This window comes from Emys orbicularis, chromosome 9 (assembly GCF_028017835.1).
Source record: "Emys orbicularis isolate rEmyOrb1 chromosome 9, rEmyOrb1.hap1, whole genome shotgun sequence".
Lineage (NCBI taxonomy): Eukaryota > Metazoa > Chordata > Testudines > Emydidae > Emys > Emys orbicularis.
The window spans coordinates 74,511,226-74,539,006 of record NC_088691.1 but is presented as its reverse complement, the minus strand read 5'-3'; the positions used below and the strand labels follow the sequence as shown (position 1 = coordinate 74,539,006).

General features: G+C 45.1%; 1 protein-coding gene across 1 annotated transcript in view; it reads right to left on the bottom strand.

The window, feature by feature from the left end:
* Positions 1-27,781, bottom strand: part of PLS1 (plastin 1) — a 53,633-nt gene that overhangs the window by 11,912 nt on the left and 13,940 nt on the right. Inside the window, exons 4-9 of the mRNA XM_065410565.1 lie at positions 27,188-27,320; positions 26,100-26,181; positions 20,949-21,114; positions 20,090-20,232; positions 17,527-17,622; positions 12,610-12,805 (exon numbers count right to left, since the gene is read on the bottom strand). Coding sequence (XP_065266637.1) covers positions 12,610-12,805; positions 17,527-17,622; positions 20,090-20,232; positions 20,949-21,114; positions 26,100-26,181; positions 27,188-27,320 — 816 coding nt within the window. The remainder of the gene's footprint in view (positions 1-12,609; positions 12,806-17,526; positions 17,623-20,089; positions 20,233-20,948; positions 21,115-26,099; positions 26,182-27,187; positions 27,321-27,781) is intronic.

Below are 27,781 nucleotides of genomic sequence, written 5' to 3'. Positions count from 1 at the left end.
CCTGACACACTCAAGATCTCCGGATTCTGGGCATAAGGCCAGACACATCACAGGGAAGACTTGGGGAATATATTTTCTATAAAAATGTTTTTCCATACAATACAATATCGGACATATTATTGGTTTGTATTTTAGACATTTAAGATTTGTATTGTGGAGCAAGTGCTGAGGAGTAATAGCAATGTTAATGATCAAGTGAAATCCACTAGAAGCTAGTTTGATTGATACTGTGATAAACAGCATGTTTAAATCTGTTTTATGTGGCATCTGTCTGTCAAAGGTATTTCTAGAGCACCTATTGTCATGGTATCTTAATCTCTTAAAGACAGTACAACTTCTGTCCTCTCTCCAGAGAACCCCAGTATTTTCTGCTTCTACATACAGTACTTCCCCAGCAGGAGCTCAAAGCACTGGAGACATGATCTTTTCCCTTGAGAGACTTTTCCAGTGCAATAGACCTCATTTTTTCAGTTTGCATGGCTGCAGACTCAATATGACAGCATTGCATTGGTTAAGATGTCTTCCCAACCAAGAGGGCTAAATGCTTCTTGAAGTTTTAAATGGCAACTTTGCTTCTGGGGAATCCAGAAAATTCTGTGGAAAAACAAATCTGCGCTTTCCACAGATTTGAATTGTCCTTATTTACCTTGATGACTAGTACCTATCATCAATAAGGCTACTTTCCCACTCTGACAGAATGATTTGCCAGGCTACTGGTTTTTCCCTACTACTTGTGGAGCTACGCTTCCCATGTGCACTCTTATTTCCCAACTTCCTCTCTCACTCATCCTTTTTATTGACCAGGAAGTACCTGGTATTATAATACTTTTCCTTGTGTACCTTTTCATTAAACATCTGTGTTACACTATTTATGATATAATACAGCACATGCCATTTGCTTTTCAATAAATAGCACATTTAAGAAATAACAATAAGAAACACTTAAGATGAAAATGTGTGCCTGGAAAATACTTATTATTCTATTAGGATGATGATCCGCAGGACACAAGTTACAGCTTTTTCTCCCCGCTCAGGGATGTTTTTATTTAAGAGAGATGAACTATCCTGAAACAGTGGAAGAGTGATAGTCACAGAACTTGAATGCAGCAGCATCTGAACGAAGCTTTGATTTACATTTTGTTTGTTTCTTAATAGTTAATGTTACTGAGTTTGTTCAAACTAGGTTAAACAACAGCAGAAGAATCTCATTTGGTCTTGTAATTAGAGCTGGACGGAGGACAATTCCATTTTGCAACAACTTTTGAGGTTTTGAAATTTGTTTTCATTCTCCACTGGAACAAAATCAACACCTTTCAAATGTTTTTGCAAAATGGAATTGTGTCAAAACGACCATCATCAGATTAAAAAGGTCAGTTTTTTTATTCAGGTGTCTCTCCAGTCAGCAGTGGCAAGAGAGCCCCGGATCTCAGAAACCTGTCAATTAAAATGTTGTCAGAAATGATACATCTCTGTAAAATGTATCAGCTTCAATGATACAATGTATTCCGACAAACTACCTTTAGTCAAAAATGTTCCAACCCACTCTAATTGTAATTAGTATTGGGATTAATTTTAGGCACATTGGAAACTTACAAGACTTTCATTCTATAGCAGATTTTTTAAGTTTTGGGGTCTTTCAGTCATGTGTAATTCAGTATTCCTGGTTTCACTTTCAAACTGATGTTTACTAATAAAAACCTACCCAAAAAAAGAAGAAGCATTTATTGATAAATGTGTGTTAAAACAAAACAAAATGGAAACTATTTTAACACTCAACCCACTCCCTGCATTTCTGTCATCATTTCTTGTCAATTTCATAGTTGAAGGACTAGGTGGGAGGCTAAAGGATGCCAAAAAGTTGCCAGATTAGGCCTAAACAATTTGATTGTACAACAGGATATTTATTTAAAACTTTCCAATATTTTTCTGTTAAAAATACTCAAAACTAGAAAGACTATATATTAAGAACATAAGAACGGCCATACTGAGTCAGACCAATGGTCCATCTAGCCCAGTATCCTGTCTTCCGACAGTGGCCAATGCCAGGTGCTTCACAGGGAATGAACAAAACAGGCAATCATCAAGTAGTCCACCAACTGTCATCCACTCCCAGCTTCTGGCAAGCTGACAAGTACTAATTTAAGGAGAATAGAAATGATATATTCTGGACCTAAATCCCTTTTTGGATTAGTGGAGATTTTAAGACCTATCGATCTTAGTTAGTTTGGGGTAACTAAAAATCAATCCCTGACTGAAATGTAGGACATTGGTCCATTCCCAAGACAAAAGCCAAATGCTTCCAGGAAAACATACTAAGGAAACATAGATACTAAAGGAAATATTGAGCAACTCCACTCACACTGAGAATCTTAAAGAGCATGCTGAACACTGCCAAAAGAATCCAAACTAGACAAATAGGAGCAATAGCGTGCAAGTTGAAAAGTGCAGTTCTGACTAGTAGGAATTCAGGAACTAAAAATAGCTTACTATATTTAATATGCCACTCTAAAAAAGATCCTTTATGATGCATCACATAAGAATTCTTAAGTTTTCCAGATGGCTGAAAACTGACCAGCCATTTTTCCATTTTCTTGTTCAAAAAATATCTTGTGAACAACTGTGGGGTCATATATTCTGCTACATGGTGCAAAAGAACGTCAAATAATGGAAAACCCACAGAAATGGGGCATGGAGCCATCCAGAGGAGAAAGATGGTTATGAGATAGCTTTCCTCATATCACACAGCCACTTCTCTCCTCTCTGACACCACTGTACTAGGCAGCTGAGTGAGAAGTAGCCAAGAAGATGGTCATAGGTGTCCAAGGAATAGCTATTTAGCATGGTACAGTTCTCTCTCAGCGCAGCAGAACTTTTGGTGAAATTTGCTACATAAGTTACTATTGCTCTGAGTAGAAATAATTTCCTCTCTGTGGCTTTAACAGCCCATGGAAGGAGTATGAGCTGCCAGTTGGCCAGGCAGTGACACCACAGCGGAGACAAAAAGCATACTGGGGGGAACATGGATGGGCGATGTTTCATTGGACAGAGATTTCTAGGACTCAGCCTTCTATGAGAAATGGAAGCCCTGCCCCCAGTTGTTTTACTTTCCTGACAGATCCCACTCCCAGAGGGCACAATGCAAAAAAGCAGTAGCCCAATAAAGGTCATGCAACTATGGGGGTCAGTGCTTTTCTTCTCTGCAGTTTTATATGGGAAGAAGAGCACCTTGAAAGGGCCTGTCCTTTGTCCCTATACATGCAGATCACCACAGAGATTAAGCATTATCCAATACATGGAAAGGAGGACAGAATTAATGCTCAGCCAGCTTTCATTAACTTAAACTCAAACAAGACAGGAAAGGACAGGGATGACTACACTCTGCTCTTTCATGGGGAAATAATCACTAGTAGGAAGGGGAAGAATTTAAAGCAGGAAAGTGAAGCCTTTCCTGTAGGTGTATAGTTAAAGTTTCAACTACCCTCCAGCCAACTTTTCCTAGGCATTAGATCCTGGATCTTGGAAGGGTCCCACTCCCACTGGGTGGGTAATTCAAGAGAATTGTGTGGGTAATTCCACTGAAAGAAGCTAGATGGCATTTGTATTGAATTGAGGAAGACTTGCCCCCATGTTATAAATGCATTATGTTATATCTGTGTTTTTCATGATTGTGACGGCATATTAAAACAAAGATAGCAGTGTAAGAACAATGCAAAACCAACCAGGAGAAAAGGACAGAAGTGGTTATAGTAATAGAAAAATCAAAAAGATTTCAGGACAAATACATTTACGGAGTATAGAAAAGTACTAAATACAGTACCTACATTAGGAGGGGTCAAATCTGCATTTCATGAGGCAAAATAGGAAAGTGTTATAAATTATGAGTCAGATTATGACAGCCATCAATGACAAAACTATAAAGAAATGAATGTTTTATCTTTTATATAACAACACCGGGGGAAAAACAATACTGGTGTAAATGCTGCTCATACTACAGTACTCAAGGGGAAATGAAGAGCAGAACAAAACACTACCAGTAACGCCTTCTGTCTGAAATATATTTATTTTGATTATGCAAATTTATGTGACTGCACAGTTATATTATAGATAGGGGAGAAGAAGAGAGAGTTGTATCAGTGCCACGATATAGATAACAGTATTAGGATTCTCCTCATCTCTAAAATGGATATTATAGAGTTGTGAGTTAAAGTTGCCTGACACTTTACATTACAAGACCCTGTATTCAGTTACTTATAATTTTTCCAAATTTTAACTGGTAAGGCTGAAATTTTCCATGCCAGATCTCTGGCTTGGTCTAAATATTTTTGTAAAGTTTCAGCAAAATGATTCAACTATTTCTGAGAATGACGTTAGAGAAAAAAAATGTTGTATGTCCATGTTAAAAAAGTTGATACAAACCATTTCAGTGAGAGAAGCTCTAACATCTCCATGCTTTGGTACAGAGACTTGAAATTTGGCAGAGGTGTTACATTAGCATAAGGGATGTGCCTTTTGCCATCCATGTGAAAATCCACCTGAATTTGGCCAAGTTTTGAGTCTCTGAAAACTGCAACTCATTAGAGGTTTGTTAAAGTTTGGCAGCATTTCTCTGAAGATTCTGACTGCACTGAGTATATTCCATCCCCACAAAGTTCCTACATGCCAACTGTACTGAGCATGTGCCTTCCTCGTGGAATGACTAAGCATGCTGCATCCCAAGTCTTGAGGGAAAGAATAGGACTTTTCCTGCAAATGTTCCTTCTGGGTGTCAAGGATAGCTGTGGTGCCAGACACTAAAACTGAGAAGAGGGAGATTGTACATCTTATGCTCTCAGTGCCCGCACGGTTGCCCGCCAGACAGCCTGGAGGAGAAGAAAGCAGCAACCTGACTTGCCGGAATGCAGAGGGTGGGAAGTGAGGAGAAACACAGAGAGGCAGCTGGAGACAGAGGGGCAGACTGAAAAATCCAGGTTGTGGGAGATAGAAGAAATGAGGGTCAGGGACAGGCTAGGCACGATGGGAGCAGAAAGGAACAGGAACTGGTTGTGGGAAAACAGGAGCAGAGAGAGGGATAGGAGGGGCAGGCTGGAGGAGATAGGGCAGAAGGGTCTGTAACCACTAGAATGCACTCCCCTTCAGAACCAGGAATAGAATTCAGTATTCTCGAGCCTTAGTGTTCCTCTGCTGTCAGCAAATAGTTTTGCTATTTTTGTATATACACCTCTATCCCGATATAACGCTGTCCTCGAGAGCCAAAAAATCTTACTGCGTTATAGGTGAAACCGCGTTATATCGAACTTGCTTTGATCCGCTGGAGCGCGCAGCCTCCCCTCCCCCCGGAGCGCTGCTTTACCGCGTTATATCCGAATTCATGTTATATCGGGTCGCGTTATATCGGGTAGAGGTGTAATTATATACAATACTAATGTTAGAGATGGACCTGAATTCACGCATCCCCAAACTTTGGGGAAGTATGGATACAAATCCAGCCCCAAATTTCTCAGTTGACACCTATCAATATAATGTATGAAATCAAAACTACAGATCTTGACATCCTCACTCTATGGGTCTGGATCTGAACTCTGTAGCTTTGGGCCATTTAATATACACATATTAACCTCAGAAATTAGGAAGTTGCCTACTGGTTGCGCCTCCCATGGCCTATTATACCCGCCGCCCATGACTTTAGGCCTTATTTTGCTCTTGGGTACAAGCAACCATCTCCAAGGGACTTTTAATAGCAGTTCTTGGCTCTTTGTGTTTAAAAGTGCTGGAAAATTAAATGGAATTATGTTTGTCATGTGAAGGGATACTAGGACAAGAATTTTAGAATATGCCTGTCTTTACTCTACCCTTTTAAGAGAATAGTGCAGTTCCGCTACATCTATTACCCTGTTCCTAAAAGAAAGTCCAGATAATGTGCAATGAAATGTTCGTATAAAAAACCCTGAGAGTGCAGTACAACACCAAGATACCAAGCGCTTCTTGGCATGCAACCCAGGTAGTGGTATTGCCATAAACTATGGAGGAAGCCACATGCCCTCCTTCCCAACCAGAGTATAAACATCATGCTCATGGTAATCTGATGAGGGGGGGATCCTAAGGAGCTCATGGGGGGGAATTTTGTGCTCAGCAAATGAAGTGGTAGAAGGTTATTCAGGAATCAGGATTTATCTACAATACAGAGCCTTTGCTGCTATAATTATGCCGGTATAGCAATATCAGCAACAGCGCCTAATGGAAAGGTGGCATATGCTGACAAAAGGAGTTTGCTGGCATAGCTACACTACCTCCCCGAATGACATTAACTATGCTGACACAAGCATTCGTCTGTCAGAATTGTTGCAGCTGCGACAGAGGAGCTGCTGGCATAGCTAAATTGGCTGGGGTGTGGGACTGTTTCACACTCCCAACCAACATAGCTATCCTAGAAACATTTAATAGTGTAGACCAACCTTCAATCGGCCTTTTGTCAGAGCCAACATCCGTGAGGGAAAACCCACATTCTGATATCTGGAATGAGGGAGGTTCCTACAACAAGCTAATATTTGAAAAACTAATTGTAGTTTTATATATTAGTGTTTACATAGGCACAATCACATAGAGATAGAAGAGGAGGTTACTCACCCTGTGCAGTAACTGACGTTCTTCGAGATGAGTGTCCCTGTGGGTGCTCCACTCCAGGTGTTGGTGCGTCCCTGCGCCTTCTCTCGGAGATTTTTCGTAGCAGTACTCGTACTGGCCACGCATGCGCAGAGGCTGCCCCCCGCTGTGAGTCTAGGATAATAGTACGCATGCGTGGCCAATCTCCTCAGTTCCTTCTCTACAACGGAGGCTACCCCAACTCCGAAGTAGAGGGGAGGAGGGTGGGTAGTGGAGCACCCACAGGGACACTCATCTCGAAGAACGTCAGTTACTGCACAGGGTGAGTAACCTCCTCTTCTTCTTCGAGAGATGTCCCTGTGGGTGCTCCACTCCAGGTGACTTAAAAGCCGTATATCTTAAGGAGGTAGGGACTTCGGATCTGATAGGAACGCCGTTGATAGTACAGCCCTGCCCAAACGTGTATCAGATAGAGGGCCTTGAGTAAGGGCATAGTGTTTAACAAATGTGTGCTCAGAGGACCAGGTGGCTGCTTTACAGATATCAGCCAGGGGAACTTTGCGTAAGAATGCTACAGAGGCAGCCATAGATCTAGTGGAGTGTGCTCTGATGCCGTCTGGAGGTGTAGCTTTCTTTATCTGATAGCACAACCGGATGCACTGGGAAATCCAGTTCGAAAGTCTCTGGGTAGAAATAGGCGTACCGTTGGAACGCTCCGCGATGGAGACAAAAAGTCTGGAAGAATTTCTAAAAGGTTTGGTTCTATCCAAATAGAAGGACAAGGCCCTACGTACGTCTAGTGTATGCATTGAGGCTTCGAATGAGTTCGCATGTGGCTTCGGGAAAAAGGTTGGTAAGTGTATCGGCTCATTAATGTGGAATGACGAGTGTACCTTAGGAAGAAAATTGGGGTGTAACCTGAGGGTAACCTTGTCTTTGAAAAATAGCGTATATGGTGGGTCTGCCATAAGAGCTGCTATTTCTCCTGCCCGCCTGGCGGAGGTAATTGCCACTAGAAATGCTGTTTTCATCGAAAGGTGTAAAAGGGAGCACGTGGCTAGGGGTTCAAATGGTTGCTGAGTTAGGCAAGATAGAACTAGATGAAGGTCCCACGGAGTGGTGGGTGGTTTTATGTCTGGGTATAGGGTTTGTAGTCCCTTGAGGAAGCGCTTGGTGATCGGATGAGCAAATACAGAAGTATCATCGATTTTGTCATGAAAAGTTGTAATAGCAGCTAAATGGACCCTGATGGAACTGGAAGAAAGGCCGGATTGCTTAAGGCCCAATAGGTATTCAAGTATGAGCGGAAGAGATGCTGACGTGGGACTAAGTTGTTTAGTTGAACACCAGTGTGTGAATCGTTTCCACTTACATAGATAGGTGGTGCGAGTAGATTGTGTTCTGCTATGTAGGAGCACTCTTTGAACTTGTTCAGAGCAATCTAGTTCGGTTTGGGAGAACCATGGAGGAACCATGCTTTGAGGTGGAGCATGGGTAGGTTGGGGTGGAGAAAACGGCCGTGTTGTTGTGATAGGAGGTTCGGAATGAGAGGCAAGGGGATTGGTGGTCGAATCGACATTTTGGTGAGAAACGGAAACCAGGGCTGTCTGGGCCATGATGGGGCAATTAGGAGCACCTTGGCCCCATCTGTTCGTATTTTTATCAGGACCCTGTTCAGAACCGGTATCGGGGGAAACGCATAGAGTAAGTTTTGGTTCCATGGGATCATGAATGCGTCTCCCAAGGAATGTTTGCCTAGCCCTGCTCTGGAGCAAAAACTGGGACATTTCTTGTTTTTTGCAGTTGCAAAGAGGTCTATTTCTGGGTAGCCCCAAATGCGGAATATGTTGTGAATGGTGTGCTCGTTTAATTCCCATTCGTGATCCCACGGGAAACGTCTGCTTAGTTCGTCCGCTGTGGTATTCATCACTCCGGGAAGATAGGCCGCTGATACCCGGATGTTGTTCGCAATGCACCAGTTCCAGAGCTTCAGAGCCTCTGTGCACAGAGAGTGGGATCGAGCTCCCCCTTGCCTGTTCACGTAGAACATGCATGCAATATTGTCTGTCATTATGCGTACGTTTTGGTTCTTGATCAGTGGCAGGAATTGACGGCACGCATTGCGAATGGCTCGAAGTTCTAGGACGTTTATATGGAGAGAGGACTCGGTTGAAGACCAAAGCCCCTGGGCTGTGTGGTGAGACATGTGTGCACCCCATCCTGTCAGAGATGCATCGGTCGTCAGTATGAGGGATGGAGCCTGCTGAAGAAAGGGGACTCCAGAGCAGAGGTTGGAGTGAATTGTCCACCACTGTAGAGAATCTTTGACTCGGATAGGTATGGAGAGAGTCTTGTTTAAAAGGTGCACATTCGGTCTGTATACTGTGGCCAACCACGCTTGGAAGCACCTCATGTGTAGACGTGCATTTTGGACGACGGAGGTGCACGAGGCCATGTGACCTAGTATTTGTAGGCAGTCCCGGACAGTCACCTGGGGACTGTTGCGAATCGTTGTGGCCAGTTGACTTATAGAATTGAAGCGGGCTGGTGGGAGAGATGCCAACCCCGTCCGGGAGTCTAGGTATGCCCCTATGAACTCCAGATGTTGAGTGGGGTATAATGTGGATTTGTTTTTGTTTACTTGCAGACCTAAAGATAGGAAACAATCGATGGTAAGTTGTATGGATCGGAGAGCTTCGTCGAACGTTGAAGCTTTGAGGAGGCAATCGTCTAGGTAAGGAAATATTACGACCCCTTGTTTTCTGAGGTAGGCTGTAACTACGGTTAGGATCTTGGAAAAAACACGGGGGGCCGTGGACAGTCCGAAGGGGAGAACCCGGTATTGGAAATGTGTGGAGCCGAGAGTAAAGCGTAGGAATCGTCTGTGGGATGGGTGTATAGTCACATGAAAATAGGCGTCCTGTAGGTCGAGGGCTGAAAACCAGTCGCCCTGCTCCAGCGCTGGGATTATAGTGGTGAGAGTGACCATCTTGAACTTTTGCTTTTTGACAAATTTGTTGAGCCGCCTGAGGTCGAGGATTGGTCGCCATCCCCCATTTTTCTTCTCTGTTAAGAAATAATGGGAATAAAACCCCTTCCCTCTGTGTCGTTCTGGCACAGTTTCTACTGCTCCCAGTTGAAGGAGATGCTGCACTTCTTGGAAGAGTAGTTGCTCGTGAGATGGGTCCCTGAAGAGGGACGGGGAGGGTGGGTGGGTGGGAGGGAGGGAGAGGAAGGGGATGGCGTATCCAATTGTAACTACCTCTATGACCCATTTGTCGAATGTAATTTGTTGCCATTGATGAGAGAATGGTCGTAGGCGGTGTCCAAAGATAGGTGTGCCGGCTGAAGTGGGAACGCTGTTTTCTAAACCCTCGACCAATGCTTCAAATCTGCCTATTAGTTGGAGGGGGTTGCAGCGCCCCTGTAGAGTTAGGACGACGACGTTGGAATCTTGGTCTTTGGCGTTGTTGCGGCTGCTGTTGTTCCTGCGGTCTATAGGAATGTTGTGTAAATGCGGGGTAGCGTGGACGTTGATAAGGTTGGTATCTAAATTGTCGTCTTCTGGTCGCAGGTGGCTGGAGGCCTAGGGACCGGAGGGTTGCTCTTGCGTCCTTCATCGAATGAAGCATGTCGTTTGTGGTGGAGGCAAAAAGTTTTTCCCCGTCGAAGGGAAGATCTTCAATGGTGCTCTGGACCTCTCGAGGGAAGAAGGAGGAAGAGAGCCATGAACCCCGTCGCATGACCACTGCTGTGGCGGTCGACCTTGCTGCAGTGTTAGCTACATCGAGGGCCGCTTGGAGAGCGGTGCGTGATATGGTTTGTCCCTCGGAAACCAGAGCTGTGAATTGTTGTTTCTTCTGCTCTGGGATGTGATCAATAAAATCCATGAACTTACTATAATTTTTGTGGTCATATTTTGCAAGGACTGCGGTATAATTAGCTATGCGAAACTGTAGCGTCGAGGATGCATATACTTTACGGCCGAAGAGGTCCAGGCGTTTACTGTCTTTGTTGGCTGGGGTGGAGCGGGCGTACTGTTGTTTGGCCCTCTGGTTCGCTGCGTCCACTACCAATGAGTTTGGCGCCGGATGGGTAAAAAGGAATTCAGAGCCCTTTGAAGGGATGAAATACTTCCTGTCCGCTTGTTTACAGGTAGGTAGGCTTGTGGCTGGATTCTGCCAGATGGATTTAGCAGGTTCTAAAAGGGCTATGTTGATTGGCAATGCCACTCTAGAGGAAGAAGAGGGCTGCAGGATGTCTGTTAGCTCATGCTGTTGTTCAGTGACTTCCTCCAAGTTAATTTTTAAGTCACCGGCAGCTCTTTTAAAGAGGTCTTGGAATTTTGCATAGTCATCCGACGGTGTTGGAGGAAGGGGAAGTAAGGCTTCCTCAGGCGTTACGTCGGGCTCTGCTGGAATAGGAGCAGGACTCAGTTGCTCCTGGGAGTGTGACGGTGCTGCCTGGTATCTTATGTCACCGGCAGATCCGTCACGTGGCGGTGCTAAACCGGCGTTGCGCCTGGTCGAAGTGCCGTAGCGCATGCGTTCTCATGGGTACGATACCCATGGTGCCCAACATTGCCATGGTGGTGGGTAGGGCATAGGTGGTGCCATCCAAGGGTTCACTCCCCATGGGGCAGGATCCTGATAACAGGCTGAGGTGATTTGTTTGTAACCCCTGTTGATTGTGGTGTGGGAGCCTTGATCAGGAGAAAAAACTGCCTGTGGATCAGTTTCCTCCTCACTGGAGGAAGGTTGTTCTGATCCTGAGTCATGCACTGGAGAAAAACAGGCAGTCATCAGGGGAGACTGCAGAATAGGTGACACCGATAGATCTGCTGTCTGAGTAAATTGAAGAGGTGAGGCTCCTGAATGAGGTGAAAACTGTGGAGGAGGAAGTTGCCCTGAGGGAACATTCCTCTGAGCAGGGGTTTTGCCTTTGATCTCCCTGTCAGTCTGTGCCGCGGTTGCCGGTGCCGTGGTAGGTGCCGGGGGGGCAACATCAGCCCGCTGAGGGTCAGCCAGGGCGGGAAATGTCGGCACCGCGTCCATCTCGGTGCCGAACGGTGCCATAAACGAGGCAGGCAACTGAAAGCCTGAAGCCTCGGCACCGGAGCCTCGCGCCGCCGCCGCAACCTGAGGCGGCTTTCGTGCGGTGCCTGAGGAGCCCGGCTCTTCAAAAGTGCTGAGGCGAGGAAACACAGGCAGGGAAACTGTTGACCTGCCTGAGGCACTTTTGTGCCTCACCAACTTCCTTGTTGGAGAGGGCTGCCCCTTCTTTGAAGTTTTCTTCAGGTTTTTTGAAGCAGGGGGGCTGTGTCGGGCAGTAGAGCCGGCGGCTGGGTCTGAAACTGACCCGAGAGACTTCTGCAGGAGGAGCAGTTTCAATTTGAGCTCCCTGTCCTTTCGTGCCCTGGAACTGAGTTTGGTACAGTGGGCACATTTTTGGGGAATGTGTGTTTCCCCCAGGCATTTTATACAAAGAGAATGGCCATCAGAGAGTGGGATAGCATCCTTGCACGTAGAGCAGCGCTTAAAGCCTGTGGAGCCAGGCATGGTAGAAGCGGCTGCGGCTGAGAGAATTTTTTTTTTTTTTTACAGATAAAGAACTAATAAACTAGACTAACAAGAACTGACAACAAACTAACTACTATAACAGGTAATTGTAAGAAAGTGAGGGATTTCCTAACGAGTCTGCTGAGCTCCGTCTCAGGCCGGGGACGGTAGAGAAGGAACTGAGGAGATTGGCCATGCATGCGTACTATTATCCTAGACTCACAGCGGGGGGCAGCCTCTGCGCATGCGTGGCCAGTACGAGTACTGCTACGAAAAATCTCCGAGCGAAGGCGCAGGGACGCACCAACACCTGGAGTGGAGCACCCACAGGGACATCTCTCGAAGAAGAATGCGGTTTTATAAGTCAGAAGACCTAATTTTTATGTGTTATACCCACTCTCTAATGCTCTTATTTCTCTGCTCACCGCTAGTATAGGTTGAAAGAGCTTACCTTCTAGTAAATTGAGATCATACATGGAACTGTCAGGCTTGTGCAGGGCTGGGTATGTGTTAAAGAGATTTGCAACAAAAGCCAAGTTAAGTTTAGGGTTGCCTGCAACTACATCAGCTGGAGTGACAAACTGTCTGCAGCCCAGTTTGTCTGCCTGCTGAAGCATATATTCAGCCCTCTTCAAGTCATTTTTCTCCTAGAAAAAAAAGTAAAAACAAAAACAAAAAACATTTTGAATGAACTTTGACTTTTCTGGTTCTTTTTTGTTTCTCTGGATTCTCATCTTAATTGCATCATAATTAAAGATTAGGCCCAGAATATAATATACAGATGTAGACCTTGTTCAGAACGAAGGTATTGTTTGGACCTTTTTCAGAAGGTGACATCCTTTTTTCTTCTAGAACATAATTAAACACTTGTTGAATCCTCTTAATTGCCATAGTTAGTGAACATAATCTGACAATCAAAAATCATGTCATCAATTAGTGAGCAGTTTGTGTAACTTGTAGAAGGGGTTTTTGTTTATTTGCATTATTCATTTACCTAGAAGAAGTAGGTCTACCCAACCCACATCATATGCAGCATGTAGATGTACATATAGTCCCAATAGTCACTGCTCATCTTCTGCTCAGATCACAGCCAATAAATATCCATGGCCATGTAGGCTGGGCAAGACTCTGGAAAGCCATGGCTGCCACCCAAAATCCAAAAGAAAAAACAGGTCTCTCCATCGTAGAGCTTTGGCACAGGAGTAGCTTGAGGAAGAGATCTCCTATAAAAAAGTGCTGTGTATTTTTATGTCACTCTGTAGCTGTTTTTTATTCTTATTATTTTATTAATGGATTCATTCTTTTAATAGAAATCTTATAAAACTTGTTTTACAACTTAAATAGAGATAAACTTAATATATAAACAATTACAAATTGGTCTATGGAAGTCCCTATAGCTGTACTTTTGAGAACTGCTACCAGTCACTCTTTTCAACTTTGTGGTATTGATCACATATTGTGGCTGATGCTTTTCTACTATTTATCTTCCTTTTCTGGCTTGTCAGTTGGTAGTGTTTGCTAAAGTCTTTCATAATTTATGTCCAAAATTCTGGTTTTCTTACATTTAAACATGTAACCTGTTTATTAGTTATATTACCAAAACTCTGTGATATTAAACTTTTCTCCTTTTCCCTCATATCTGTTATCATTAGTTTAATATCTTAATTTTTAGTTCAACATTCACTGTTGTTGAAAGGATTTCTCCCTTCCTTAGTATTCAAAAAAGTTCTCAAACTGTCAGGTTTGGTGGTGGGTGATGACCCTTTTCCAGCAAACTTCAAAAAAGTTTCACCAGATTTCTAAATAGTTACCTTTTTTCCTTCTCCCTTGAGGTATTCTGGCATGATTAATTTATTTTTCCGGTACTAGAATTTCCCACGCTTTTTGATACAAATCAGTAGTTCTAGGGGAGTCACTCTTCCTCAAAACCACCTTGCTATTGTAATTCTAGCAGCAGCAAGGAGTTAAGTGATCAATACGTTTATGGCTTTCATAAGATGCAGCATTTACCAGGACAATTTACTAAAAATACTAAGGAGTATTTTGACAGCTGACACTCTGTTATCCCCGGAGGAGTCCCGGGCCAGCCTGATAACAATAAATAATGAAATCCCACTTTCTATATTCAGCAACTCAGAACTCTAGGTCAGCTTGTCATTTTCTGAGAGGAGTCAGTATAACCCTGGTATTGGAGTAAGCTCATTGTACTCAGCAATAGAGCTGGTCAAAATATAGGCGGGGAGGCATAGAAAAAATTCAAATTTTTGGTAGAAATATCAATATTGAAATTTTTCAGCAGAAAACAGAAATATTTTGGTTTTCAGCCAAAATATTGCAGGGTTGTGGTATTTATTTTTTGACAAAAAATTAAAATGTTCAGAAAACAAAGTTTCCATGAAAAATTTCATTTAGCCAAAAACCCAATTTTCTGTCAAAAAACAGTTGCAATGGAAAATTTTCAACCAACCTTACTCAGCACCCCTCAAGAGGAGAAATGTTCTCACTCTCAGTTGGATTAAGGCTCAACAGAAGGGTTCTGAACACTCCTGCCCCTTTGCGGTTGTGGCCTGAAGTTTCCCACACCCTCCATCATTGCTGATGAATGGAAGGGAACCTTCCTACCTCTAAATGCCATCTGGTTTGAAGGAACAACAGGAGGTTACAAGTCTTCATTCTTTTTCCCAGTCTGAGTTTTAGAACAAAGCTGGACAGCCCAGTTAGAATTCTTCAGCTGAGAAAGAGAATAGGACCCCAGAATAGGATGCTAAGATGACATCTATATTTGGGGGACCCGACTGCAAAACAGTTTCCCCTGACACAGTTCCACCTTGTAGGGCAGAAGGCACTGTGACAGATATTGCAACCCCAGGCAATCTCTTGGGGACTATGTTGTATTAAGTTTATGAATGGGTTATGTATCACTGTGGGCCAGGGATTGCATGCAACTCAGGGAGGGGGGGAAGAGGGTTACCACAGCTTCTCTAGGAACTAGAAACAGTGGGGGTCGTGATACAGACATGCACAGATGTGCCCAGGCCAGGGGTGAAAGTAACTTAACGGACTTACCAGTACGCAGGGTTGCTGGGGTCCTGGGCAAGGTTGGGGGGGCAGCTCTGGGCAGGGGCAGGGCTTCAGGCGGAAGGGGCGGGGCTGGGGCCAGACTCCCCCAGCCAGCCCTTCAGCATTGCCTGCCTGGCCTGCACTGCCTGGGGCTCTGGCGGAGATTTAAAGGACCCAGGGCTCCAGCCACTGGCGTGGTAATGGCAGCGGCAGCTGGGAGCCCCGGGCCCTTTAAATCACTGCTAGAGCCCCAGGGTAGCAGCGGCGAATTAAAGGGCCAGCGGCTCCATCCGCTACCGAGAGCCCCGGGCCCTTTTAAATCGCCGGGCCCTGGGGCAGCTGCCCCTTTTGGCCCCACCCCATCAACGGCCCTGCTGGTACGGTCAGCTGTGTACTGGCGGCCACTTTCTTACCGGTACGCTGTACCGTACCGGCTTCCTTTCACCTCTGGCCCAGGCAGATACATTACCCCTGTGTCTGACAATCTTCTCAATATTTCACCGCAGGGGGTCATGCATGATCTCTACCAAAAGCTAAGAACTAGCTGATTGTCATGGTTATCGTTAGATGTTTGTACAGGAAAGAATTTTAGAGTTATGTAACATCTAGGATATTGTATTCCAAAACTGAGGGAAGTGAAATTTGTGGGGGAGTCTCAGAGCTGACTCAATCAGCACTGAGAACAACTGACATCCATGGAGCCAGCCCTGTGTTTACTGTCTGGACCAGATGTAGGCTTGAGCATTTACAAAGATAAAAGAACTCCAATAAAAGTCTCTGAACAGGGGACCGTTAGGTCTAAGAGACAATAGACTGGAACTGTTTAAGAGAAGAAGAAAGGGCACACAATGCTATCCATTCTGGAGGAGACACTCTGCCTGTCTCATGAAGCGTCTCATGAAAGGTGAATCCCAGCTTTTTCTGGATTGGACAAGTGCTGTAAAGACGGATTGTTGGGTGAGAAATACCTCATTAGACAGGAAAGTAACTTATTAAGAAGAATAGGCTACAGATTGCGTTTTATGGTTTTCTTTTAAATGTAACCCTCTGATTCCAAACCCTTATATTTGCTTTTATTAGAAACTGTATCTCAAGCTCTGTTAAATAAACTTCAGTTTGGTTTTACTATGGACACATCTAAGTGCCTTGTGCTAAAGAGGCTGTTGAACTGAGGTGAAACCAGTGAACTGGGGTGCACTGCTTCCACGGAGGCAGCAGATTTGGTGTACATTGCTGGTGCCCAGCACATAAGGGATGGGACGCTTGAGTGTAACAAAGTGTGTAAATTGTTAGCCTGTATTGGGAAAGAGCAGGAGTGGCGCGCTTGTGTTGCCAGCAGCCAGTAATTGGGGAGCTTTTCCCGTGGTTGGCACAGACAAAGCTCCTTCTTCATTCTGTGTGCAGGTGGTAGAAATTCCCACAGACAGCCTCATTTAACCCCAAAAAGTGTCATAGGAGTGATTAAGGTGAATTACTTAGGTTGTAAATACCTCCAGAGAGTTACCACTTTTGGTTTAGACTTGCATATACTGGGTCACAGTAAGTTTTCCAGAGGCCAACAGACAAAGAAAGGGCTTTTGATATAAAAAGGCTGGGTTTAAACTGACCCAGGCTAGGGCCTTCTTTCTGATTCAGGAAATGGACAGGACCTTCTGTCCACGGGGAACCCCAACCTTGCAGAAGGGTTGGAAAGACTTTTGGTAACTAGACCCCCATAAGACTGGTGACTCCTGGTAAGTTTAGTGTGTGTTTAAATCTATTTATGGTTTTATTATATTTTCTCTGTGATGTTTTTCCTTAAGAATAAAGATGCTTGCTTAGAAATTGCTGTGTGGTAACTGGTAACTGCTTGCGATACACTATTCATAGACCTCAGAGAGAAACCAAAGCACAGGCACTGGCCTTTAGGCAGACTGGCTTACTGGGGATATCACAGTGTAAGGCAGAGAGCTGTGCAGCCTTAAAATCCACTGGTCAGAAAGAATGGGACAAGGGTCCCTGCTCAGACACAGGTGATGGCTGGAGACCTGAGATATAACTGGGCACTAAATGGACCATGGGGGCAGGGGGAAATACAGATACAGTTCCCCTGGAAACTGTGACAGGCACCTAATCATGTTTCAACAGTATCCTGAAACTGTACTAGTTCTGCAGAGTTCAAAGCTTTTCCATGGTGCAGGAATCTGGTTATGCTCCTGTCTGCACTACAAAATGGAACTGTATTCTGCATGTAACCAAGTCCCTGGATATGTAGATGGGGTCTCTGTTAAATAGACATAGGTATCTTTTTGACCCTCAGGATACTTACATTAAACCCTGAAAGGTCAATGTTAATGGGAATTTCATCATCTTTGTCTCCTTTGGGTGCAATCTGATTCAGCAGGTGGTAGTAGGCTCTTGAATCCTAAAACAAACAATACAATAGTAGGGAATAAGCAAATATTTACTCCTCTGAATATAGTATACTGCACGTAGGCTCTGATGCAAAGATCATTGAAATCAATATGACTTGCACTGATTTCAATGGATTTTGGATCAAGCCCTTAGTCAAGATCTACTTAATCAAAAAGGCCATTTCACTGAGCCATTTCACAGTTTAGCCAAATGACATAGTGAATAGGAATGACTGCTGTTTAATCATGACAGAATAAATTCTTCTTATTGGGAATGTACTAGCCAGTTCTAAGAGTTATAAGATATTTAAGGCAGGTGTTAAATAGGAGTGAAATTCTAGCTCCAGTCTTTTGATACAAAAGTTACTAAATAAAGTTTTCATAAAAAGAAAATAAAAATGAAATGATGTGGATCTAATATTTATGAGCCAGTACAATATTTTAGTTAATTATAAGTCTTTTCAAACAGTTTGATTTTTTTAAAATGTCCTCTTCTCTTAATAGGCCAATTAACTTGGACAATAGATTGTGGACCAAGATGCCCCAGTTAAAGGGAGTCTATTATTTGTTTTATCATTCATTATATTTATTAGATGCAATGTTCAATACATGTTTTTGCATTCCCTGTTCCCTTAAAAACTAAAAAGACAGAGGGATAAACCTGTCCTTCTGATAACAGCAGCAAATATTAAAAATGTTTAATACTTGTCCTGTATATTAAAGGACATTTTGATTAGATTTGCACTTGTCCATTAAAAGAAAGCTAGTTGTTTATTTTCTTTGTAAATAGTCTCTTCCTCAGTATTTCATAAAGAATACAGAGACAGCTACATAATTATCTTTAATGGTTATTCTGAAATTAGTGGAGGGAAGATGTCCATAGAGTCCCCTCACTTATTACCCACAGGGAACACTGCCCCTTCACTTTTAATTTTAAAAGTGCTGCTGTCTCTTATTGGACTTAATGCAGCATTGAGCACACATTATACTGCATGGCTGATACTAGACAAAGGAGAAGGATACATCTACCAGCTTCCACAGTGGACCCAGAGCGTGTTTCAGCCCCATGAAGTCAGTGAATTGAATCAGCAGCAAGGCACTAGTATGCCTCCTTTGTTGCAGGATTGGTTGGGACCATAACTGGGAGGGATTTTCCTTGGATAATAATAATAATTATAATAATTAATGGAGATATGCCATCTCCTAGAACTGGAAGGGACCTTGAAAGATCATCGAGTCCAGCCCCCTGCCTTCACTAGCAGGACCAAGCACAGATTTTTGCCCCAGATCCCTAAGTGGCCCCCTCAAGGATTGAACTCACAACCCTGGGTTTAGCTCAAACCACTGAGCTATCCCTCCCCCCTATTTTTTTTTTTTTTTTTTTTTTTGCCTTCACTAGCAGGACCAAGTACTGATTTTGCCCCAGATCCCTAAGTGGCCCCCTCAAGGATTGAACTCACAACCCTGAGTTTAGCAGGCTAATGCTCAAACCACTGAGCTATCCCTCCCCCCCCTAAAGGGCCAAAAGGCCCACCAGATGTGTCTTCTTTGGGAGTGGTCTCTTGACATCCCTAGCTGTGGCGGAGGGACAATCACCTATTGTTACAGATGAGCCAGGTGATGGCTGAAAGCCACATTCTCCTCCCCACAAGATAACAAAGGTAAGTGAGGCCTAATGGCATAGGCACCAACTTTCCCCGGTGCCGGTGGGTGCTCGCGCCCCTCCGCCCCTGACCCGCCCCAACTCCACCCTTTCCCTGCCCCAGCCCCACCCCCATTGCAACCCCTTCCCCAATGTCCCCGCCCCAACTCCGCCCCCTCCCTGAACCTATTGGACCCCTTCCCCAAATCCCTGCCCCGGCGCCGCCTCTTCCCCAAGTGCGGTGCGTTCCCCCTCCTCCCCCTCCCTTCCAGCACTTGCCACGCGAATCAGCTGTATTGCGGCGCAAGCGCTGGGAGCCAGGGGGGAAAAGCGTGCACGCGGTGCACCCAGGGGAGGAGGCGGAGCCAGAGCGGAAGCGGAGGTGAACTGGGGGGGGGGGCAGGGAGCTGCCAGTGGGTGCTAAGCACACACCAATTTTTCCCCGTGGGTGCTCCAGCCCCGGAGCACCCACGGAGTCGGCGCCTATGCCTCATGGGAAGGGTTAAAGAGCAAGGTGTAAAGTTGTGGGTGGGAGTGTGCAATTCATCCCAAATGGTTCTAATTACAATTTGGAATTTTTAGATTCCTGAATAAGGGCTGCTATTTAAGCTATGTGGAAAGTGCTTGGTTTGGGCTGCATATCCTTAGTTGATACACAGCATCAGCAACTAAACAGTATAATCATGTGTGGTCAAAAGAATGTGCAGTGCTAGGAGACATTTGGTGACTATGTACCTATAAAAAGCAGATCACTAATTCTGGTCTCAATCTTTTGTTTCTAAAAATGTGACATTTTGGCACGACTGTATTCACTTACTAGAGTGACAAGTATATACCTTAATGTCTTCACTGAAGTTGTTGATTTTCTGCCATCCTGCATTGGCCAGATGATAGTTCACCCAACGTAGCAAGAGCTCTTCTGGGGAAAGTTTCAGTAGCTGCTCTAGTTCTTCCCCTTCATTTAGCAGAGCAATAAGAGCTAAAAGCAAATGTGAAAAAAAGCTGAATTATTGCTATCATGGTCACAAAACATTTAATCCCAGATTGTATACTTTATCGCACCTGACACCACAATAAGTATACTTCTATGTGTACCTAGGAAGCCAATGCCAACGGTTCCATCAAGGATGAGGTTAAAAGATGTGCCTTAGCCACAAGTGCCACACAGAAATTGTCGAAATTATGTATTGATAAAAACATTACAGTCATAAAGTGAGAGTATCAAACCAGTGTACTAACAGTAATTCTATGGTCTGAAAACAGCTGCATTAAATTAAATAGACACCAGAAAGCTAGAGGCAGTAGAGATAAGAGTTCTTTGAAAGATGGCCAGTGTAAAGTGGAATGATTTTAAGACAAATGAAGAATTTAAAAGGAGAGCATAATGTGAATTCAGGATACAGGAATGGCTGTAGTCTAAAAGATTATGATGGTGGGGCATTGCAGAAGACAAACAGATGACAGGATGCCCAAGAAAATAATGCAAACACAACAAAGGTCAGTCAGACCTGGGACCAACCACCAATCAGACGGCAGGACTTCATACTAGGGACATGGCAGGGCTGGGCTTAATGGAAGAACAAGTCCTGGACAGGAATGAAAGGTGATGCTGAATTGCTCCCGATTTCTGAAAAGTTGCTTTGAGATGAGAGAGAGAGAAAGAGAGAGAACACCTGACATTACTTCCTCTCTTACCTTCATTTCTGGAGATCTCAATATCAGCAAAAAGACCAACTTTAATGATCTGCCACAAGAGACCTAATACCAAGTGTGGTTTTCCTTCCTTTAGATCTTGTGATCCAATGTTGACCACTGTACAGCCAATAGCTGATGCAGAATTCAGGGCAAGATTTAGGTTTTCCTAATTAAAACATCAACATTAACTAAATTAGCCAGTCAGTTTGTTAGTTTTAAAACAGTAGTCACCACCTTTGTTTCTTTTGTGAGTTTCTAAAGTTACATAAACCAATGCATTGGACCAGGGGTGGCCAACCTGAGCCTGAGAAGGAGCCAGAATTTACCAATGTACACTGCCAAAGAGCCACAGTAATACGTCAGCAACCCCACATCAGCTCCCCCATCCTGCTCCCAGCGCCTCCCACCCACCAGCAGCCCCGCCGATCAGCACCTCCCGATCAGCCGTTTCGTGGCGTGCAGGAGGCTCTGGGGGTGCAAGGGGGAGGAGTGAGGGCACAGCAGGCTCAGGGGAGGGGGCTGGAAGGGGTGGAATGGGGGCAGGGCCTGTGGCAGAGCAAGGGGTTGGCGCCTGTAGCTCCAGTCCCGGAGTTGGTGCCTATACAAGGAGCCGCATATTAACTGCTGAAGAGCCGCATGTGGCTCTGGAGCCACAGGCTGGCCACCCCTGCATTAGACGAACACTCAGATTAGGTTTTGTAATTCACTAGAATACAATACAAAATTGCAGCATTGCTCAAAACCTTGTCCCTCTCAGATTGTGGACGGCACTTCAGATTCTTAAACCTTAGGTCGAGTGCTGTAGCTATTTTTAGAAATCTCACATTGGTTTCTTCTTTGCGTTTTGTCAAATCTGCTGTGAAAGTGTTCTTAAAACAAACATGTGCTGGGTCATCATCCGAGACTGCTATAACAGGAAATATATGGCAGTGCCGTAACAAGGGCGAGGCGAGTGAGGCACTTGCCTCGGGCGCACAAAGGGGAGGGGCGCAATCACCTCCTCTCCGCCTCTGCCTCCTCCCCTAAACGCTCCGCCCCTGCTTCTCCGAGCCCCCGCTTCCCGCGAATCAGCTGTTCGCGCGGGAAGCCTGGGAGCACGGAGAAACAACCGGCGGCGCGCTCAGGCCCAGGGAGGTGGAGGCGGAGCAGAGGTGAGCTGGGGTGGGGAGCGCACGGCCGGGTCTAACTTTTTTGCCGTCGCCCCAAGCAAAAAAAAAAAAAAAAAGCGAGGGGGGGGAGGCGCTGCCGCGGTGCGGCCGGAGGAGTGAGGAGCGAAAGGGGGGGCGGTGCAGCCGGAGGAGCAGGGGGGGGCATGGCGCGGCCGGAGGAGCGAGGCGCGAGGGGGGGACGCAGCCGGAGGGGCACAGCACAGCCGGAGGAGCGAGGCGCGAGGGGGGGGCGGTGCGGCTGGAGGAGCGGGGGGCACAGCACGGCCGGAGGAGAGAGGTGCGAGGGGGGTCGGTGCGGCCGGAGGAGTGGGGGGGGGCACGGCACGGCCGGAGGAGCCAAGGGGGGAGCGGTGCAGCCGGAGCAGCGAGGGGGGGGGGACGCAGCATGGCCGCAGCGTGGCCGGAGGAGCCCGGGGGGGGCGGCGCGGCTGGAGGAGCCAAGGGGGGGGGGGGCACAGCATGGGCACAACATGGCCGGAGGAGCCGGGGGGGTTGCACGCCCGGAGGAGCCAAGGGGGGGACGCGGCCAGAGGAGCCAAGGGAGGGCACGGCACGGTGCGGCTGGAGGAGCCAAGGGGGGACACGGCTGGAGGAGTGTGGGGGGGGCGCAGCATGGCCGCGGCACATCCGGAGGAGCCGGGGGGGGGGGTGCGGCCGGAGGATCCAAAGGGGGGCGGCGCTGCCAGAGGAGCGGGGGCCGGATCTAACTTTTTTGCTGCCACCCCAAGCAAAAAAAAAAAAAGCTAGAGGGGGAGGTGCTGCTGCTGTGCGGCCGGAGGAGCCAAGGGGGGAGTGGCGCGGCAGGAGCAGCGAGGGGGGGCGCAGCATGGCCGCAGCGCAGCTGGAGGAGCCCGGGGGGGGGTGCAGCATGGCCGCAACATGGCTGGAGGAGCCGGGGGGGGGGGGGGATGGTGGTGGCGCGCCCGGAGGAGCCAAGGGGGGGACGCGGCCGGAGGAGCCAAGGGAGGGCAAGGCACAGTGCGGCTGGAGGAGCCAAGGGGGGGCACGGCTGGAGGAGTGTGGGGGGGGCGCAGCATGGCCGTGGCGCATCCGGAGGAGCCAAGAGGGGGGTGCGGCCAGAGGAGCCAACGGGGGGCGGCGCTGCCAGAGGAGCGGGGGAGGGCGCAATTTTATATTCTTGCCTCGGGCGCAAAAATAGCTAGTTACGGCTCATATATATCGCAGAATGAGGGTAAAACAGAACAGGAGACATACAATTCTCCCCCAAGGAGTTCAGTTACAAATTTAATTAACACATTATTTTTTTAACGAGCATCATCAGCATGGAACCATGTCCTCTGGAATGGTGGCCAAAGCATGGAAGGGGCATACGAATGTTTAGCATATCTGGCATGTAAACACCTTGCAATACCGGCTACAAAAGAGCCATGCGAATGCGTGTTCTCACTTTCAGGTGACACTGTAAATAAGAAGCAGGCAGCAGTATCTCCCATAAATGTAAACAAGTTTGTTTGTCTTAGCGATTGGCTGAACAAGAAGTAGGACTGAGTGGACTTGTAGGCTCTAAAGTTTTACATTGTTTTGCTTTTGAGTGCAGTTATGTAACAAAAAAATCTACATTTGTAAGTTACACTTTCACAGTAAAGAGAATGCACTACAGTACTTGTATGAAGTGAACTGAAAAATACTATTTCTTTATCAGTTTTACAGTGCAAATATTTGTAATAAAAATAATAATATAAAGTGAGCACTGTACACTTTGTATTCTGTGTTGTGATGGAAATCAATATATTTGAAAATGTAAAAAAATGTCTGAAATATTTAATAAATTTCAATTGGTATTCTATTATTTAACAGTGCGATTAATCGTGATTAATTTTTTGAGTTAATCGTGTGAGTTAACTGTGATTAATCGACTGCCCTAGATAAAACTCATCCAGGCTCTCATCATCTCATGTCTAGATTATTGCAACATCGTTTTTTCTGGCCTTGACAAATGCAGTCATGCCTAACTTGTATGCATTCAGAATACTGCTGAAAAGGTAATTCTCCTAGTCCATCCTTTGACCATCTCGCCCCTCTCTTGAATGCCTCCTCTGGTTCCCCTTTCCTATTGCATCAAACATAAGCTGATTTATTTCACTTTCACGGCCATTTTTGGCCAATCGCCGCTCTACTTATCTCTCATTCACTATGGAGTGGTTGATGCTAGCTTCCCCATAAACTCCCACAAAGCTACCTCATTATCCTACTTCAAATTCCTCCTAAAAACTCTCCTCTGCCATGATGCCTACAATAAAATTGACAATGGTTAAGCTGCTAATACCAGTGCCTTTCATGCTGACCAATATCGTCTCCTTGTACATTTCCTTGTACTCCTTCATCTGTCTGCATCCATTTGTCTCTTGTCTTATATTTATACTGTAAGCTCTCTGGGAGCAGGGGCCGTCTTTTGTCTATGTTTGTACAGTGCCTAGCACAATGGAAGTCCTGATCCATAGCTTTGGCTACTAGGTGCTATGTTAATATAAATACATCATGATAATAATAATTAATAATTAATAATGAACCATGTCAGGGTGCTTCTTGTTTATCCAAAACACTATGTAAGCAATGTTTTGTCTGCATACTTACCTATGTTAGGTACTTATGTGGCCCTATCATTGTAGTAACTGAGCACTCAGTATGTAGTTCAGAAGTACAAAAAGGTGGTTTCAGACAATTTAAAAACGTATTCTAGTGCTAACCCTACCCCTACTTTAGAAACTACTGAAGATGGGCTTCCATAATGAGTCCATCTTGGAAAAAAGATAACCACACAAAGAACAATTTACTTTGCTGATTATTTTGTATGGCTCATTTGCTCCAGTACTTTGCAATGCAGAGGAAAAACAAAAGCACAGTAATCACAAGGGAACTGAACAGTGGAGTCCTCCTGGAGGGGAAATGCGACTATGTGATAATACCTCCCCATTACCACATAGGCACCTGAACAATGTAAGCTTCAGCAAGTCCTCCAGAGACCTAGAAGCAGCGGCGGCTCCAGGCACCAAGCGTGTGCCTGGGGCGGCAAGCCGCGGGGGGCGCACTGCCGGTCCCTGCGAGGGCAGCAGTCAGGCAGCCTTCAGTGGCATGCCTGCGGGAGGTCCGCCGGTCCCGCAGATTCGGCGGCAATTCGGCAGCAGGTACGCCGAAGCCACAGGACCAGCGGACCTCCCGCAGGCATGCCGCCGAATCCGCGGGACCGGGGACCTCCCACAGGCATGCCGCCGAAGGCAGCCTGCCTGCTGTGCTTGGGGCGGCAAAAAAGCTAGAGCCGCCCCTGCCTAGAAGGACCAGGAGAAGACACTGACCAATTAAGAGCCAGCAGGCCAGTTAAGAAGGCTTGCTTGCAGCTGCTCAGGGATTGTGCTGGGTGAGACTGAGATGGAGGAGGAGCCCCTCAGAGCTAGTCCAGAGGCCCCGGGCCTTATTTTCAAGCGCTGCAACTGAGTACTTGCCTTTGTGGTTTTATCTGTTTCTTTAAAGGTGCAGACAGCCAAATTCCGAGCTTGTTCTTTCTATTTAATTGTTGAGAGACTGACAACCAGCTTATGGCACAGGCTGCCCTACTTCTAGCAGGTGGCCCAATTTAGGACTTAAAACAGGGAGCAACAGCAATAGTATGTTTGGCACTGCAGAGAGTGCTAAGAAGCAGCCCCACTTGTGACACCTGGAAAGGGGAAAGACCAGGAAAGTAGAGAAGGTAGGTAGCAGTCCATGAAAATATTAAAGACCTAGAAGCTGAAAGGAGAAATGCCAGCTCTGCATTTCATCAAGGACTAGAGTGTACTATGGATCTCCAGAAAACACAACGCCGTGCAAGCAAACAATGCTACCTGGCTGTCTGACACCTTGAAATCCACACATAGGACCTGATCTGCTCCCATTTCAATCTACAGCAAAATTGCTATTAAACAAAGCTATATGAATAGCCTCCTGAAATATAATTAGTTTGTGCCAGAAAAGATGCCATACTTACAGAAATAGTGAAAGGAGTGAGCTTCTTCTTATTAATAGCTCTTTCATCAATTGTATCTGGTTGGGATAAATTAATCATTTTGCTGGGGAAGAAAAAGTCAGAATTTATTCCATCTCTCTAAACAATGGTACTTCAAGCAAAACATTAGCATCACTTTTTTGTGGGAAGTCTAAAAGTGTTGCTTGATATATTGAAAGCACCAAGGGAAATTCCTATTTTTCCCCTTCAAAAACAACTTCCAATAAAACCAGAAACCATAGAACCTACATGGAAATAAGAAAGTGGAGTAGTCAGATTTATGCTTAGGAATCCAGCTCTGATTGTACTGCTAACGAAGTTCTCAGGAAGATTCAGACAACTGCAGAATTGAATATACTTATGCTGAGAGCCACTCTAACATGGTAGTGTAAATCTTACAACTAACATATTGTACTTCTGTAGTGCCTTCCATAGAAGGGTCTCAAAGCCCTTTTCTATTAATTAATAATGAATTAAGCCCTCAGTACTCCTATGACATGGGCAATTACCAGTTTTACTAATTGGGAAAACTGCAGCAGAGAGAAATTGAAAGACATCATGCAAATCTGTAGCAGAGTCAAGAGTAAAATTCAGATCTTCTGACTATCCAGTGCTGTGATTTAACCACTGGATAATGCTTTCTAATATTAGAAACTGCAGAGATGTCTAATTATTTCTGTTAATGAGCATGATGGGTGGTACAATGATCTAATTTCTGAAGAGTCTGATTATTCCTGGTATGTGCATTGATCAAGATATAATTCCACTGGTTTAAAGTAGAAAACTCTCCAGCCAATCAGATTTATAACAACACACACACAGTTATGCAAAGCACATCATTTTTAAATAGAAGGACTCTTTAAATAGATTAGACTTAGAATATATATTCACTAAAGAAGGATTTATAGGACAAGGATTTCCCCCAATCCTATGACTTGTTAGAAGTATTGATTAAAGGTCAAACCCTGGTGTTATTGAAGTCAACAGCAAAACTTTCATTGATTTCAATGTGATCAGGATTTGACCTTCAGAGAACAACTTTCTTATTCTTTCTTTAGTTCTTGACTTACCAAAGGAGGATGCCATCTGCAAGTGACTTAAAAAGACTGGCATCTGATGGATTCATGGGAAGGAGATGCTTACAGTCAGGATCATCTTTAAGAGCTTTATTTACCCAGTTAACAAAAGCAACCTTTTCTTCCTCTGAAAAACAAAAAAATTAACGACTGAGTAATATAAGAGCCAGGACACCATTAAAATAATCTATTATTATTATGGTGGACAAATATTATTTAACTGTCCATAGAATATCACAATACTACTTGCCAAGCACAGTAATAAGGATAAAAGTATTATTAAAACTTACTACAGAAGTTCAGTGTCTCTGTGATTATGTTAAACAGGAGGGGAATTAGTATATTTGAAATATGCCAGAGCTGAGCAGAGAGGACCCTGCTTAAACATGGCAATAGATCAGTCTGCTTTCTACTCTGTCTTTCAGAGGCTGGCAGCACTTCTAAGAATTTGGTCTGAATTATTGTGTTATATTTAACCTTAGGAGATTTATGGCCTGTTCTTGTTTAAAACACTTAAAAAGAAAGACCCTTTCCCTTTTCATATCTAGGGGATGTGTACAGAACTCAATACTTGTGTCTAAGAATGCT